General features: G+C 33.2%; 1 protein-coding gene across 1 annotated transcript; it reads right to left on the minus strand.

Annotated features, from left to right (window-relative positions):
- Positions 1-12,027: 12,027 nt before the first annotated feature.
- LOC134243960 (interferon-induced protein 44-like) lies at positions 12,028-14,503 on the minus strand. The gene is made up of 7 exons (XM_062726210.1): positions 14,469-14,503; positions 14,248-14,268; positions 13,948-14,003; positions 13,675-13,875; positions 13,419-13,562; positions 12,506-12,683; positions 12,028-12,403 (listed from the first exon to the last, which is right to left on the minus strand). Exons 1-7 carry the CDS (start codon positions 14,500-14,502, stop codon positions 12,108-12,110), a joined length of 930 nt encoding a protein of 309 aa, XP_062582194.1. The 5' UTR covers position 14,503; the 3' UTR covers positions 12,028-12,107.
- Between the last annotated feature and the right edge of the window lie 2,646 nt (positions 14,504-17,149).

Below are 17,149 nucleotides of genomic sequence, written 5' to 3' on the forward strand. Positions count from 1 at the left end.
CCTTTCATTCCATCATCAGAAGCTTTACAAATAAACAACTGAAGTAACATAGTAACGTTACACAATAATTGGCGGAGTATATGATGTCGTTATTATGAAGTCAAATGAATTATGACGTCATAGTTAGCAGCTCATTGCGTACAGGTAAAAGTACGGGAAATTTTCAAGTTCTTAATAAAATGCAGATAAACATATGCATACATAATTAAATCTAATAGATATACATTACATCAGATTGTTAAGCTTTGGTTTTAACGCACAAATAAAATGTTTTTCTTTTTGGCGTCTACAAATATCATTTCCTCCTGCTACTTTATAAAACGGAAATATCGTAAATTTCTTTTGTCCGCACACGTCTAAATGTTCACTTAATGGTATTTGTCTATACTCTGGAGTGTTAATCTGTTGCTTGTGGGTACGAACCCTGGTATGGAGGGTGTTACTGGTCTCACCTATGTAAAATTCACTACACCCTGGACAGGTTATCACATATAAAACATTTTGTGTATCACACGACATATTGGCGTTCACTGTAAATTTTCTGCCGTTAAAGTTATAATAAGATCCTTCAGTTAAAAAATCACAGCTTCCGCATCGGGGATTTCCACATTTAGTCACTGAATAAGTTCCTTCAAAATTAGAATTACATAGGAGTCTTTTCAGGTTCTTGGGTTGACGTCTACTTGAGATAAATTTTACGTCTTTATAAATTGTCTTTGTAGTTTCGTCCTCTCTGAGAATTGTGTTCAGTTGGTGAACAATGGGGTTGACGTTCTGGTTCCTGGGATTATGCGTGTGCACAAAGGGAATAATATTCTCGTTAACTTCACGTCCTTTGGCTAAAAGTAATTCCGATCTTTCATGTTCCTTGGCTTTAAGTATTCCATCATCTATAAGCTGAACTGGATATTTCTGTTTAACAGGATACGTTCTTAGTTCATTTAAACGATTGTCCCTTGTATCTTTTTCACTGACAATGGCGCATATACGTCTGACAAGGTTATAAGGGATTGATGTTTTGGTATGATGCGGATGGCAGGAACCAAAATGTAAGTATTGGTGTGTATCCGTCACTTTGTAAAATATGTCAGTAACAATCCTTGTGTCCTTTCTAACAACGAGAACATCTAGGAATGGTAGTTAATTATCGCTGGTATCTATCGTAAATTTGATGTTGGCATTCAACTCATTTAATATTTTATGGAAAACGTCTAAATTTTTGTCACTTTCATCCCATAAAATAAAGCAGTCATCTAGAAATCTTTTCCATTTAGATTGAAGGTTATTGGCTATATCTTCTCCCCACAATGTTATGAGTCGTTGGTGAAGTTTGAATTCTAAGTATCCTAGAGTAAGTTTTGCGTACGTCGGTGCAACTTTTGTTCCCAAGGCAGTTCCTTTAGTTTGTAAAAAATGATTATTATCAAAGGCAAACGTATTATTTTGAACGACTAATTTCATTCCTTGAAGGACAAATTCTTGTGGAAAGCGATCGTGAAAAAGGTAAGGATGTTTTTCTATCCAGAATTTTATCGCTTCTATTCCAAGTTCCGTTGGAATGTTAGTATACAAACTAACAACATCAAACATAACTAATTTAATATTATCCTTAACGACGTCTGGTAAATGATTCAGGAAGTCAAGATCATCTCTAATGAAGCTTGATACGTTTTCACCGAATGGTTTCAGCAAAATATCTAACAAATGGCTTAGTCTTTGGGTAGACGAGTTAGGGCCTCCAACAATAGGCCGAAAAGATAAATCCTGAGGATTAAGGCAGGTAATATATTCAGAATTCTGAGATTCTATGGCATTCTTATTTTTCATTGATTTGTGAACTTTGGGTAAGCCGTAAAACTGACTTTCGCGGGCTTCAAAATTTATAAGATAGTCTCTTTCCTTGTCTGTTAATTCTTCAAAAAACGGTTCATGGACAAGACTTTTTATTTTTGACATAGATTTCTTTTCATGTGTTTTGTTAATCTTTTGATAAAATTCGGTGTTTTGTAACATGGCCATGATTTTATTTTCGTAAAAGTCCTTGTCCATGATGACCACTCCTCCTCCTTTGTGTGCCTCTTTAATGACTATAATTTTGTCGCTACATAAGTCTTTCAGGGCAATTTGCTCATTCTTAGAAAGATTTGATTTATTATTATTAAGTTGGTATCTGGAAGGTTTATGTTTTCAAGCGTCTCACAAACAGTATCTAATGTGCGATTTCTTCCTCGTTTTGGAATGAAATCTGACTTGTTTCTTACAAGATCCTCGGGCTGTGTATGTTCAACTTCTTCATTAGAATCATTCTCGTCCTCATCCTCGTGGAAGAACTCCCTTAATCTTAAACGTCGTGTATATGATTTAATGTCTGTTTTTAGTTCCTGGTGGTTCCTTCTAGGTGTAGAAGTATGCTTCAAACATTTAGAAAGTAATTTTATTTCCGAATCTGTAAGAGTCCTAGATGACAGATTAAATACTTTAGGATCCGTTGACTTGTTTGAGGAGGATTTATCCGTCCCTTTATTAATGGGGTTGTTTTTTCCTATTTGGGCACGAGGTTTGCATCTCTCGCCTTGATTGGGGTTGCCTCCGCCTAAAAATAGTTTCTTGCGCCCCTTCCAATGTAGGTAGTGTGCTCATCCCTGTATATATTCTCTTGTCTAAATCCCATATTTCGTTGCTTTTTGTTGTTAAAAGCTGGAGGATTTTTGCGGCGAATAGGATTGCTAGGATGATTTGTTTGATTACTTTGATTCCTATGACCTGTATTGAAGATTTGGTTTGTCCAGTCATTTGTTTGCTGATTCCTCCGTGTATCTGACACATTATTCACATGTGATGTTTTATGATTATGGGTCCTAGTCGGTCTGTAACCTTCATCCTCATGGGAAAGTGCGTTGTTTCTCACAGCTGATGCATAGCTTAAATGGGAAGGTTGGGATTTCTTCGACTTAGATTTTGGTGCTTGTTTTTTGCTTGGCTTCTTGGTTTTAACAACTTCTTTGCCATATTTTCGTTCATAATCAAGTAACCAAGCCTCTGAATATCTCAATCTATTGTAGGATTTATCTTCTTCCCTTCGGCACTCTGACTTCATCTGTCATCTAGGACTCTTACAGATTCGGAAATAAAATTACTTTCTAAAGGTTTGAAGTATACTCCTACACCTAGAAGGAACCACCAGGAACTAAAAACAGACATAAAATCATATACACGACGTTTAAGATTAAGTGAGTTCTTCCACGAGGATGAGGACGAGAATGATTCTAATGAAAAAGTTGAACATACACAGCCCGAGGATCTTGTAAGAAACAAGTCAGATTTCTTCCAAAACGAGGAAGAAATCGCACATTAGATACTGTTTGCGAGACGCTTGAAAACATAAGCCTTCCAGATACCAACTTACCTAATAATAAATCAAATCTTTCTAAGGATGAGCAAATTGCCCTGAAAGACTTATGTGGCGAAAAAAGTATAGACATTAAAGAGGCAGACAAAGGAGGAGGAGTGGTCATCATGGACAAGGACTTTTACGAAAATAAAATCATGGCCATGTTACAAAACACCGAATTTTATCAAAAGATTAACAAAACTCATGAAAAGAAATCTATGTCAAAAATAAAAAGTCTTGTCCATGAACCGTTTTCTGAAGAATTAACAGACAAGGAAAGAGACTATCTTATAAATTTTGAAGCCCGCGAAAGTCAGTTTTACGGCTTACCCAAAGTGCACAAATCAAAGGAAAATTAGATTGCCATAGAATCTCAGATTTCTGAATATATTACCTGCCTTAATCCTCAGGATTTATCTTTTCGGCCTATTGTTGGAGGACCTAACTCGTCTACCCAAAGACTAAGCCATTTGTTAGATATTTTGCTGAAACCATTCTGTGAAAAGGTACCAAGTTTCCTTAGAGATGATCTTGACTTCCTGAATCATTTACCAGACGTTGTTAAGGATAATACTAAATTAGTTCCGTTTGATGTTGTTAGTTTGTATACTAACATTCCAACGGAACTTGGAATAGAAGCGATAAAATTCTGGATAGAAAAACATCCTTACCTTCTTCACGATCGCTTTCCACAAGAATTTGTCCTTCAAGGAATGAAATTAGTCCTTCAAAATAAAACGTTTGCCTTTGATAATAATCATTTTTTACAAACTAAGGGAACTGCCTTGGGAACAAAAGTTGCACCGACGTACGCAAAACTTACTCTAGGATACTTAGAATTCAAACTTCACCAACGACTCATAACATTGTGGGGAGAAGATATAGCCAATAACCTTCAATCTAAATGGAAAAGATTTCTAGATGACTGATTTATTTTATGGGATGAAGGTGACGAAAAATTAGACGTTTTCCATAAAATATTAAATGAGTTGAAACCAACATCAAATTTACGATAGATACCAGTGATAATGAACTACCATTCCTAGATGTTCTCGTTGTTAAAAAGGACACAAGGATTGTTACTGACATATTTTACAAAGTGACGGATACACACCAATACTTACATTTTGGTTCCTGCCATCCGCATCATACCAAAACATCAATCCCTTATAACCTTGTCAGACGTATATGCGCCATTGTCAGTGAAAAAGATACAAGGGACATTCGTTTAAATGAACTAAGAACGTATCTTGTTAAACAGAAATATCCAGTTCAGCTTATAGATGATGGAATACTTAAAGCCAAGGAACATGAAAGATCGGAATTACTTTTAGCCAAAGGACGTGAAGTTAACGAGAATATTATTCCCTTTGTGCACACGCATAATCCCAGGAACCAGAACATCAACCCCATTGTTCACCAACTGAACACAATTCTCAGAGAGGACGAAACTACAAAGACAATTTATAAAGACGTAAAATTTATCTCAAGTAGACGTCAACCCAAGAACCTGAAAAGACTCCTATGTAATTCTAATTTTGAAGGAACTTATTCAGTGACTAAATGTGGAAATCCCCGATGCGGAAGCTGTGATTTTTTAACTGAAGGATCTTATTATAACTTTAACGGCAGAAAATTTACAGTGAACGCCAATATGTCGTGTGATACACAAAATGTTTTATATGTGATAACCAGTCCAGGGTGTAGTGAATTTTACATAGGTGAGACCAGTAACACCCTCCGTACCAGGGTTCGTACCCACAAGCAACAGATTAACACTCCAGAGTATAGACAAATACCATTAAGTGAACATTTAGACGTGTGCGGACAAAAGAAATTTACGATATTTCCGTTTTATAAAGTAGCAGGAGGAAATGATATTTGTAGACGCCAAAAAGAAAAACATTTTATTTGTGCGTTAAAACCAAAGCTTAACAATCTGATGTAATGTATATCTATTAGATTTAATTATGTATGCATATGTTTATCTGCATTTTGTTAAGAACTTGAAAATTTCCCGTACTTTTACCTGTACGCAATGAGCTGCTAACTATGACGTCATAATTCATTTGACTTCATAATAACGACGTCATATACTCCGCCAATTATTGTGTAACGTTACTATGTTACTACAGTTGTTTATTTGTAAAGCTTCTGAAGATGGAATGAAAGGCCTAACGCTTTACTGAAGTTTTTCGTGTTTTTCTTTTTTCTTTTTTATTTTAAGTATTTAATACCGACCACTGATACTTTTTTTTTATTGGATTATCTATATATAATTTAATTTCACTTGTATCAAGCAATTTCATTAGCTGATTCATTCAGAGGAACATATAATATTTTGGATAACATAACTTGCCTACATCAAAATGAGTAACGTCAAAAATGTATTACTCCGCTTGACGTTATTTTAAAATAATTCTCAATTTGAAGTCTTTTTCCGGAGGAAATATTGTCTCATTGTCTACACTGGAATTAAATTATAAGGAATGAAGCTAATTTCAACTTATGTTATCCGATATAACAAAACTTGGGGCGGTTTACGCCTTTTTTAAAACCGCTTCGCGGTTTATAAAGCGTAAACTGCCCCAAGTTATGTTATATCGGATAACATAAGTTGAAATAAGCTTCATTCCTTAAATATATATATATATATATATATATATATATATATATATATATATATATATATATATATATATATATATATATATATATATATATATATATAAAATCCAAATTCAAATGATAAACTCAAACTTTTATCTAAAGCGCTTTCGCCCCATGCGGGCTCATCAGTAGATTTGAAATTGTAAACAAGTTACATTATGACGTCATTCTCGTGACGTTATGTAGGCAACGTTAAACATAATGATTGTGACGTAATAATAATCACAGTTCAGTGAGGCGCACAGATAAAGTTTTACAGTTCATCTGATCAAAGTTTAGCGCCTATTTTAAATGTACAATAATGGAGACATTTTATATAAATTGTACATAATAAAATAATTTGAAATAAATTCCTTTTAACAGTTCAATTTTGGTTTAAACAGATTTATAAAATATTGTTCTTTGGCTTTCCGTAATTGTTCATTTTCCTCTTTTATTTTGTAAAAAGGAAATATATAAAATTGTCCTTTGCCACACGAATCAAAGTGTTCACTACTTGGCGTGTTTCTTATGGTCGGATCCTTAATCTGTTGTTTGTGCACGCGAACACGGTCGGCTAATTTGGTTCCGGTTTGTCCTATATAATTTTCCTCACATGTAGGACACGTCATACAGTATATAAGGTTTTTAGATTTACACGTCATAGAAGATTTAACGTCAAACTTCATTCCATTTTTAAAAATAATGGTTTGGCCGGTTTTTAAGACTTGACAGGTTCCGCATCGTGGATCCTCGCACTTAGAAACCATCGGTTTCTCGGGGTTCGATGTAAATTTGGCAGTGGTAAGAATCTTTTTCAAATTGGGAGGTTGACGCCTGCTGTGTAGTATATCCTTTGGTTTAATAAGGTCCCTTAATGTTTCTGATTGTTGAATAATAGGGAAAAATTGTTTGGCAGTTTTAAAGATGTTGTGATTTCTTGGGTTGTGGGTAAGAACAAAAGGGATCTTTTCGTTGCTTTCCTCTTCGTGATGTCTAATAGTTCGTAATTCGTTAATGGGTATTTCCTTTGCCTTTTGTATAGCAGCCTCAATTAATTTTGATGGATATTTTTGTCTAGAAAGAAATATTCTTAGTTCACACAGTCTCGTATTTCTGCGATCCTCATCTATAACGATAGTACAAATTCGCCTGGCCATATTGAATGGGATGTTTCGTTTGGTATGGGAGGGATGGCATGAGTTATATATATATATATATATATGGCATGAGTTATATATATATATATATATTTAAAAGTAAAAATCCATAAATATCACAAAACTTTACTGCAAGCGCTTTCGCCATGTTTGGCTCTTCAGGCAGTTATACAAATGTCAGGTAGCTTACCTGGTAACGTCAAAAGCATAAAGTTCATTGTGACGTCATAATAGATGTAGGTAGCGTTAAGTTGGCGTAATTGTTAATGTACAAATCTTGCACTGACTTTCACACATTATACAAATGAAATTTCAAAATATAAAATATACAGTATCATTTGCGATTAAGTTTGGGTTTAAAGAGGTTGATAAAATGGTCTTTTTTTGCCAAACGTAAATTTTCGTTTTCATTTGGAAATTTATAAAAAGGGAAAATCTTAAATATTCCTTTGCCACATATTGCGAAATGTTCACAACACGGTGTATTACGCACACTAGGGTCTCTAATTTGTTGCTTGTGCACACGAACCCTCACATTTAATTTTCCCGTTTGTCCAGTATAATGTTCTTTACACGTCGGACAGATGGCACAGTAGATGACGTTTTCCGATTTCCATTCCTGATTTAAGTTGGATTTTATTATAAAACGGGCCTTGGTCAACAGTTTTTTAAGATTTAGTTCAGCCAAATGATATCATAAACAGTCGACGAAAAGCACCAAATCTTAAAAAACTGTTGACCAAGGCCCGTTTTACTACACAGGAGGAAATTCCAACCATTAAAAAATGCGGAGATTCGAGATGCGGAACATGTTCATATTTAGAAGAGGGGAATAAAATCCAACTTAAATCAGGAATGGAACTTCGAACCAACTCATCTATGAACTGTAAATCGGAAAACGTCATCTACTGTGCCATCTGTCCGACGTGTAAAGAATATTATATTGGACAAACGGGAAAATTAAATGCCATGGTGCGTGTGCACAAGCAACAAATTAGAGACCCTAGTGTGCGTAATACACCGTGTTGTGAACATTTCGCAAAATGTGGCAAAGGAATATTTAAGATTTTCCCTTTTTATAAACTTCCAAATGAAAACCAAAATTGACGTTTGGCAAAAGAAGACTATTTTATCAACCTCTTTAAACCCAAACTTAATCGCAAATGATACTGTATATTTTATATTTTGAAATTTCATTTGTATAATGTGTGAAAGTCAGTGCAAGATTTGTACATTAACAATTACGCCAACTTAACGCTACCTACATCTATTATGACGTCACAATGAACTTTATGCTTTTGACGTTACCAGGTAAGCTACCTGACATTTGTATAACTGCCTGAAGAGCCAAACATGGCGAAAGCGCTTGCAGTTAATGTTTTGTGATATTTTTGGATTTTTACTTTTAAATATACCAAAAACTGTACCGATTCTTCATTTTGTTTTGAAATTATATATATATATATATATATATATATATATATATATATATATATATATATATATATATATATATATATATATATATATATATATATATATATATATATATATATATATTTATATATATATATTTAACCGGGTACTCGATCGAACGTCCGAGTATCGAATACTAAAATCGGTACTCGGTTACTCGGATGTATATTTTTAAATATTTCTAAGCTTATTTATTAATGCATTGAAATATCGATTTTAAACGCAAAATGTTCATTGCACTTGTACATACAGTAATTAGGGTTTCCTGAGCCTCTAAATGACCGTTATCGCCTGTGGCAGTGTTTATACAGTAATTACCGTGACCAAGCACCTGCTACCTACCTGGCTTTTCTCACCTTCGGCTGTCTTCTACCCTTATGTTTAGTTTGCTCTAATTATTTGTTTTAATTGAACATCGTTTAAGGTCTATTATATATGTTTAAATAAATTAAATAATTTTGTCAATTTTCCAGAAGCCGTAGATTCTCGGGGAAAGAGACAGACGATATTGCACGTGCGATTGTTGATATGGATGCGTTTGATTACGTGCCAATTAATGCAAATGGTTGAATGCAAAGGTTTTAAAAATCTTATGTCCATCTTTGCACCAAACTACAACATACCGTCTCGAAATTTTAATGAAATCAATGATCGAAAAGTGTACGAAGATCGTAAATCCGCTCTGCTAGAACTTGATCAAGTTGATAACTGTACATGTAGCTCTGACGACCTATCACTTGGACGTCAAACGCATTGATAGAGTTGCATTACAATTAGGGAACAGATTATTTTTTTTAAACAAAACCACTGTGAGCCATTTATGATTTTATTTCTCGTATTTATCTGATAAGTAAATTGGACTTAAAAACAATGTTAGATTAAATTTCGTTGTCATAATTGTTACAACACATTTACAGGTAAACTTCCCATCAGACCATGTGGTTTTATTTCAATGTTTTACAGTTATCAATTAACTTGTTCATATTTATTTAGACTTTTACCGAGTACCCGGGTACTCGATCGGAAAAACGTCCGAGTAACCGAGTATTAAAAATTGACCGATTTGACATCCCTAATATATATATATATATATATATATATATATATATATATATATATATATATATATATATATATATATATATATATATATATATATATATATATATATATATATATATGTACCGTTTTTAATCATATATTTTATTGTGAAGGAACTAACATGCAACTCTTTGTTAAACCCAACCTGCACCCCAGCCCTTTTTTTTAATTCAAAAAGAAAATTCCTTGTACTCTTTGGAAATGCTGCAAATCCATTCAATTTTAAGGCTTCAGTAGTTTTTTTTTTTTTATTCGGACTAAAGGTACCATTTTAAAGAAATAAATGGACGTAAACAGATATTATTTACCAAAACCTAAGATCTTCCATACATATGTGTGCATATTTGCTTGAGAGTGTGTTCAGGTGGGGGGCGGGGGGTATAGGGACAGTACAACCCTGAAACTCCCTTTCAAAAATGGCTGGATCCGCCTCTGAAACGGGAGGGATTTTCAACGAAATTGGGTATTATCCGTAAAATCGCGTATAATACTGGATATAAGGGTATCGTTGAACCAGCGATATCTAGTAAAGGCGGTGTATTCACTTTATAAAACTTAAACAATGGGATGGCACATTTTGCGGAGTCAACTTTAACCCAGATGCAAATGTTTTCTAAAGGTATTACCAGTCAAGTAAGAATTTGGAATTCAGGATTAATGCGCACTGGACAACAAATACCTGTTGAGCTTAGTACATGTCATGATCTGCACCCAAACAGGCGTTTGTTCTGCTTAATATTTTTCAGAATGTTGGAAATATTTGCATCCTCTTCATGTTTATACCCAACACAACAGAATTGTTAATTAAAAGTTGAATTTGCATGTAGATCTATGCATTGATATATCTGAATGCTTGTATCTTAGCACCTTTTAGTCCTGAAGAGTTAGAGATACTAAAGTACTTTTTGGCTTTCTCACATTTCAGGAAGCTCTTACCATGAGTCACTAAAGAATTCAAATTAATATAGTTTATTGCAATTAGAGTGGTTTGTCCTTTTGATTGAAAATAGAAATTCGGTACCACGATAACATAAATGAATATGTGTTTGTGAAACACTGTTGCCCCCCGTGTGGTAATACAGCGAAGATTAAACTTTTATTAAATGCAAATTTAATATATTGGTACCAAATGTAGGGTATTCTTACTGGAAATACAATTGTAAAATAAGAAAATAGGCTAAGGCTAAAGTTACTCCATAGGTATGGAAATCTCTAAGGTAAAGGTCAAAAGGTCATGATTGTTCGTATGCAATGAAAAGTCTTTCCACAAAGAATACATTTGTAAAGTATGAAGCCCCAACCCTTCAAAAGTTATGACAAAGGATAATATTTTTTAAGTAGGCCAAACTCCAAGGTTAAATGTCTTGCTATAAAATGAAACGTCTTGTCATTAGGATTAAATATATAAAGTATAAAAGCACTAACCCTTAAGCTTTAAAAGTTATGCTCAAGATTTGCTTCATAAAAGTAGGTCAAACTCCAAGGTCAAAGGGTCAAAGGTCTTGGTATCCAATGTAGGGTCTTCTTACAAGGATTACATATGTGAAGTATGAAAGCACTATATATCCCTTACCATTCAAAAGTTATGGCCAAGTTTAAAGTTTTTTCATAAGTATGGAATCTCGAAGGTCAAGGTCAAAAGGTCAAGGTTGTTAATATCCATTGAAAGGTCTTTCCACCAAGAATACATATTATATGAAGTATAAATGTCCTGGTATCTATTGTTCACAAGATATGGCCAACTAACCTTAGGCAAATGTTGGGGTCAGAATATAAAAAAAAAATCCCAAAGAGACAAACAATCATGTTCATTCCAAGCCTCCGTCTATCAGTACTTTCAGCACTTTGATTGTTCAAATTTTTACCTTAATCGGATAAGAAGTTTCGATAAGAGTCAAGGACCAAAAATACATGGGAAGAAAAATAAGAAGAAGAAACAGAGTAAAGACAATGTGTTCCCCAAACTTCTTATACGAGACTTAGTATATGTATACATTGTATAGACGGCACCTAGAAGAATGTTTGAAAACCTGGATTCATTAAAAGTGTATGTTACATTGAATCATAACTTTTCTATACTTTATGCAGACATGCTTTGCAGTTATCTTTAAAATAAAAATTACATTTTTTTAACTTCATTGTGATTCTATACAAAAGTATTCTAGTTGAATGTTGAGATAAAAAAAGCTATTTGAGGTCCTCATTGAAAGTGTCTTTATAGTCTTTGGAGACAAGATTTCTCAGCAATCTATGGCATTCCGGGATCACAAGGGCACAGATCGTTATATTTTACATCACTTTCTTGTCAACAGGGTCATGCATTAAGATGTTTAGTCAAAGAATCCCGACGGAGCGTTGCTAGTGCCACGACCTTGCACAAAATCGTTAGCACTACCCATAATTACTTTCAAGTTGGTAAGTGCCAATATATCCTTGTTCCTGTTTGGAACAGGTTCGCTGTGGTAGTTGGACATAGGTAGGATGTTCATATCAGGCAAATTCATAAATCTGGCGACAGCAGTAAATTTGTTCTTAACTTCCTCGCTTCGGAACAATTCTGATATGTCATTGGCTAGTGATCCCCGGAGTCTGTCTACTTTATTCATGAGTACGATCTGTGGAACGTCTGTAAAATATAATGTTGTAAAGGTTCATGACTTTTTAAAATCATTTTCAGAATTCTTTTTGTAGATTTTTTTATCATTTGATTTTTTTTCTTAATGCCTACGTGTTTGGCTAATTTTCTTCTTGATTTTTTCAAAACTTCTTGTCGCAGCACCACCGGCTAAGGCCGCTCCTGGATTCTCAGCATTAACTACATACACGACACAGTGCATTTTATCCCCCAGTTGAGGATCAGCTCTATAGTAATCATCGGTGTGTTGAATTGTTTCATCTGGGACAATCTAAGCATCAGTTTATTATTTAGATTAATTAGCTCTCCTTCTTTTTCTAAAAGTGCTTACAGGTTTTTTTTTTTAATTTAAAAACAAATTTCTTTTATTAATACTTTGAAATTATAACTTGGAAAAGTACAGTGTATCCATACATAATAACTAGTTATTCATAACGATAAAAAAACATATTATGAAATGTCATATGCAATAAAAAGGAAATGAAGACAAGTCAGTCACATTTTTGGTATTTTTATTTTCTATCTTTAAAAAAAGAACAACATGTATCTATATTGCCAACAGATGTCTTCATTTAAATAATTCTAGATTGATTATAGGTAATTGTATTGACATAATTTTAATTTTAATTCCATGAAAATGCAATATCTATTTTATTTCATTATAGATGTACATGAAAAATTAATTTTAAGTACCTTTAACCAACTTTTATTCGCGCCGACTTTATTTCGCGATTTACCAGACGTAAAGTAGTTCGCGACGATAAAATTTCGCGATCAAGCCTTTTTGGATCTGTTTCTAATAGACACAGAGACTTTAAAGACTGGTTCGCGGCGAGAAATATTCGCGATGACGAGGCTTTCGCGAACTTCGCGAAAATTTCGCGCACGCAAATAAAAGTTGGTTTACAATTATCGTTCTAGTTCATGTATCATGCATTCGTTAACCCTTATTTACAAGACCTTGACTTATATGTACCTTTACAAATAAAAAAGAAATTTTATTTACCTTATATTCGTGTTTTACATGTCCATCAAGAATCAGACGAATGTTTTCATCTGTTACGCCCTCAATATCATGCAATCCACGACAGTCAAAGATGCGTAATTTCAAGACTTGATCAGATTTAGTGTACAAAGGATGTGTTTCAAACTGAAATAAGATAAACATGTATGTTAGCTTCAAATTAAAAGACATTTGGTCAATTATAAACAAGAGAAAACATCGCTGAAATGAAATATCAATTATCACATCTTATACTTACTTTAGTAGTAACACTTGATCCAGCTGCTCTTAAAACAGTTAAAGGACGAAGTATTCTTCCTTCGTCTTTCAGAGCTGTAGCACATGTGTTGAAAAACGATGTTTTGCCGGAAGCTGACTGCCCTAGTAGAAAACAGTTTAGGTATTGTATCCCACCCTTGACCTTGAAATTGTATATATCGTCCAATAGCTGTCTTCGTTCCTAAGCAGAAAAATACTTATACAATTATATACAAACTTTTTTTAAAAGGAAAATTGGTATGAAAGAACTTACACTTTCACTCCATGTAATATGTGATCTCCAAGGACTGCTCATCAAAGGTGGAGGTCCTATATGAATAGAAAATATATGTTTCTAACATTAAAAATAATAAACTTTATAGGATTCAATGCTAAATAAATTATAAAACTATTTTCGTATTGTAATTTTAACATTTTTCGTTTCTAGTTTGTAAATATATTTGAAAGTTACACAGAATAATGCAAGAATCGCTCTTGATTTAACTCGTTTTAAATAGTTTATTAGTTTGAATACGTATAGAAATTTTTTTTTTATAATATTTAACTTTATTACCTGTTGGCTTGACCGGGGCGCCTAAAATTAAATAGATTAAGATATTTTTTACGAAGTTTGATAAAAAGGGATATGATTAATTTCTATATCTAAGTGATATTCTTTTTAAAATTCTTAATTTCGTTTTATCGTGGAATTAATTAGTTTAATAATCAGTTTAAGTACCTCATATTATTTTTAGCTAAGATATTTTCAATACCATTTTTATGAATTTTACTCACTCTCTACGGTTTCCTTTGACCCACTCGATCCCATGTTCTGAAATGTTCCCAAACTGCAATATTTTTTTTTTTTTTTTTTTACAAAATATGTGTTTTATTTTCTTTTCAATATATAGTTACAAATAGTATAATATAAATATTACGCAAAAAAAGCTCTTCTTAAAAGTTTTTTTTAAAGAAAGATGCTCTATCTTATTATTGAAAGTTAATCATAGCTACAAAATATCAAATAGTCGAATATACCTTATTCACTGACAATTGCAGCTAAAAAAAAAAGAAAAGGGTGGCTATGAACTTTGCAGCAAGCGATCCCGATTTATAAGCTATGTTAAAATGCAGGCGTGGTTGCCGTATAAGGTTATGTTCTGAAGCAATGCACTTTTATTGGTTGTTAGAGGAGATATCAGTCAGAAAGGCCTCGCTATAAATCCTTGGCAAATGAAATTGTGATTAAGTTGCAAAAAAGATTGCAGGTAGGAACACTCCATATCATATTTTAGTTAAATATATAGAGCTTACAAAGAAAGCGTTAAATCTTTGAGTAGCTCAAATTATTTTGTTTATATAAAATATGATTGCTTTACTTAAAACTTCTGCATATCCTGCTATGTATTGATTTTTTTACTATTCTCAAAATCAGATAGATATGTAAGATTAGGTAAACCATTTCTTTGGAAAAGATATGTTAAATTATTGCGTGCAGGTTGACTCTGACCATCCATATCGAAAATTTTAAAAATATTGTTTTCTCGCTCTAAACATATTGAAGTGACTCTAAAATAATCATGTTGGTTTTTTGTTGTTCAAGGGTCTCGGATTTTCTACATTGTCAGTGTACGAGTGTTGTTCGGTAAAATCGTTAACTAAATGTTTTCTTGAAAAGTAAAGGGCGCACTTAGCTGATTTTTCAGCAAATGCTTATTAATCATATTTAAGTACTTTTTGATTTTTTAAAATAATTTTCTAAAAAAAATAAATAAATAACCCTTACCTAACTCAACACAAACGCAAAAAATAGTTTTAATTATGCTTCAATGAATGAATAAAAAAAAATCAAGGTTTTATGAGATATTCAAAAACTTTTTTTCGAAATAAAAGTACCCTGGTATTAATTTGTGTAGACTTTCGAAATTTCAAAACAACCTCTTACTCTTTTCCCGAGCATTCGAAAATTAAGGGAATTTGGGAAACACAGCACACGAATCTTGACGTTTGGTGACGTTACGGTGACAAAGAATTTCTTTGAATATCTTCTTTTCTGCTCCTGGGTATTAACAAACTAACTAAGTACAAAGTTATGATGATCAAGAATGCGTCTTCCAGAATTGTGAATTTTATGGACCCAGGATTGGGGGGTTTGGTGTACAGGGCGAGGCTCTATAGATATTATATACGCATTATATCTTTGAAAATCTTCTCTATTCCTGGGTATTAAATAAACTATCTAAGTACAAAGTTATGATGGGCTAGAATGCGTCTTCCAGAATTGTGAATATTATGGCCCCGGATAAAGGGGTTCTTGTCTTAGGGCGGGGCTCTATTGATTATATAGTGAAAATACAGTGATTCTTTGAAAGTCTTCTTTTTCTGTTCCTGGGTATCACATAAACAAATTAAGCACATAGTTGTGATGTGCAAGAATGCCTAATTCCAAAATTGAGATTTGTTTGGCTCCAGGGTCAGGGGTTCTTGTCTTTGGGTCGGGCTCTTTTGATTATACTGTAAAAATGTATTAAATATTTGAAAATCTCTGCACCTAGGTTTTAAGCACATGAACTACCTATATAGCTATGATGAGTAAGGGCCCTTTTCAGAATTTTGAATTTCAAGGCCCTAGGGTTAGAGGTACCATAGAGGAGTGGGGCTCTACTTCTATACTGAATATGAATTAACTGTTTGAAATATCCTCCTTCGTATTAATAACACATTTTTATTTTGCAAGGGTGCCTTTTTCCAAAATAGTGATATGTGTGGTAGGGCACTACCGAATATTGCTGAATATTACTAATAAGTTGAAATGTATTTGTGTCCCCCACCCTGGGTATTAAGTAGCCAAATTAAGCTATTGCTAAGTGTATTGTTATGATTACCAATTGTGTCTCTTTCAAAATTGTGAACGTCATGGCATCTATATAGTTTAAAACAAACAAAATTTAATGATTGGAAAGTTGTTGCATGATGCTCAGGTGACCTATAAGGCCCGTGGATCTCTTGTTATTTATAAGGTCTTCTAACTCACACTGAAGACCTTCTTATTATTCTGGTATCTTTCACTATTTTAAGTTCTTTCGTCTTCAGCCAAAGACTTTTATATCTTTAGATTTCTTTTCACTTTTAAAGGTCATAATCTTCAACGGAGGACCTTCGTAAAACTCTCAGTTTTTTTCCACTATTTTATTATAAAGCTTTTCCTTTTTGTGATCCGTTGGCGATTCTATGATAACTGTTATTGTTATTATGATTATTTTTATTATTATTATTATTATTATTATTATTATTATTTAGGTCTTCCGTCTTCAGCGGAAGACCTTCTTGTTATTCTTAGGTTTCTTTTCCACTATTTTTATTATTATTGTTTTTTTTTACTTACCGATTTTGTGCACGCGAGTTCTCGGAAACGGCTCGCTCGATTTTCATGAAACTTTCAGGACTGATAGAACATCAAACAAACCTGATATATA

Source organism: Saccostrea cucullata, unplaced genomic scaffold (assembly GCF_032062105.1).
Source record: "Saccostrea cucullata isolate Sc308-1 unplaced genomic scaffold, CSIRO_AGI_Scuc_v1 ctg79, whole genome shotgun sequence".
Lineage (NCBI taxonomy): Eukaryota > Metazoa > Mollusca > Bivalvia > Ostreida > Ostreidae > Saccostrea > Saccostrea cuccullata.

Bases quoted from the DNA above. Each gene is read 5' to 3' on its own strand.
- LOC134243960 (XM_062726210.1), bottom strand. From the start codon at position 14,502: ATGGGATCGAGTGGGTCAAAGGAAACCGTAGAGA. The intron at 14,269-14,468 runs GTGAGTAAAATT...ATTTAATTTTAG, and splicing joins GTCAAAGGAAACCGTAGAGA to GCGCCCCGGTCAAGCCAACA. The intron at 14,004-14,247 runs GTAATAAAGTTA...CTATTCATATAG, and splicing joins CGCCCCGGTCAAGCCAACAG to GACCTCCACCTTTGATGAGC.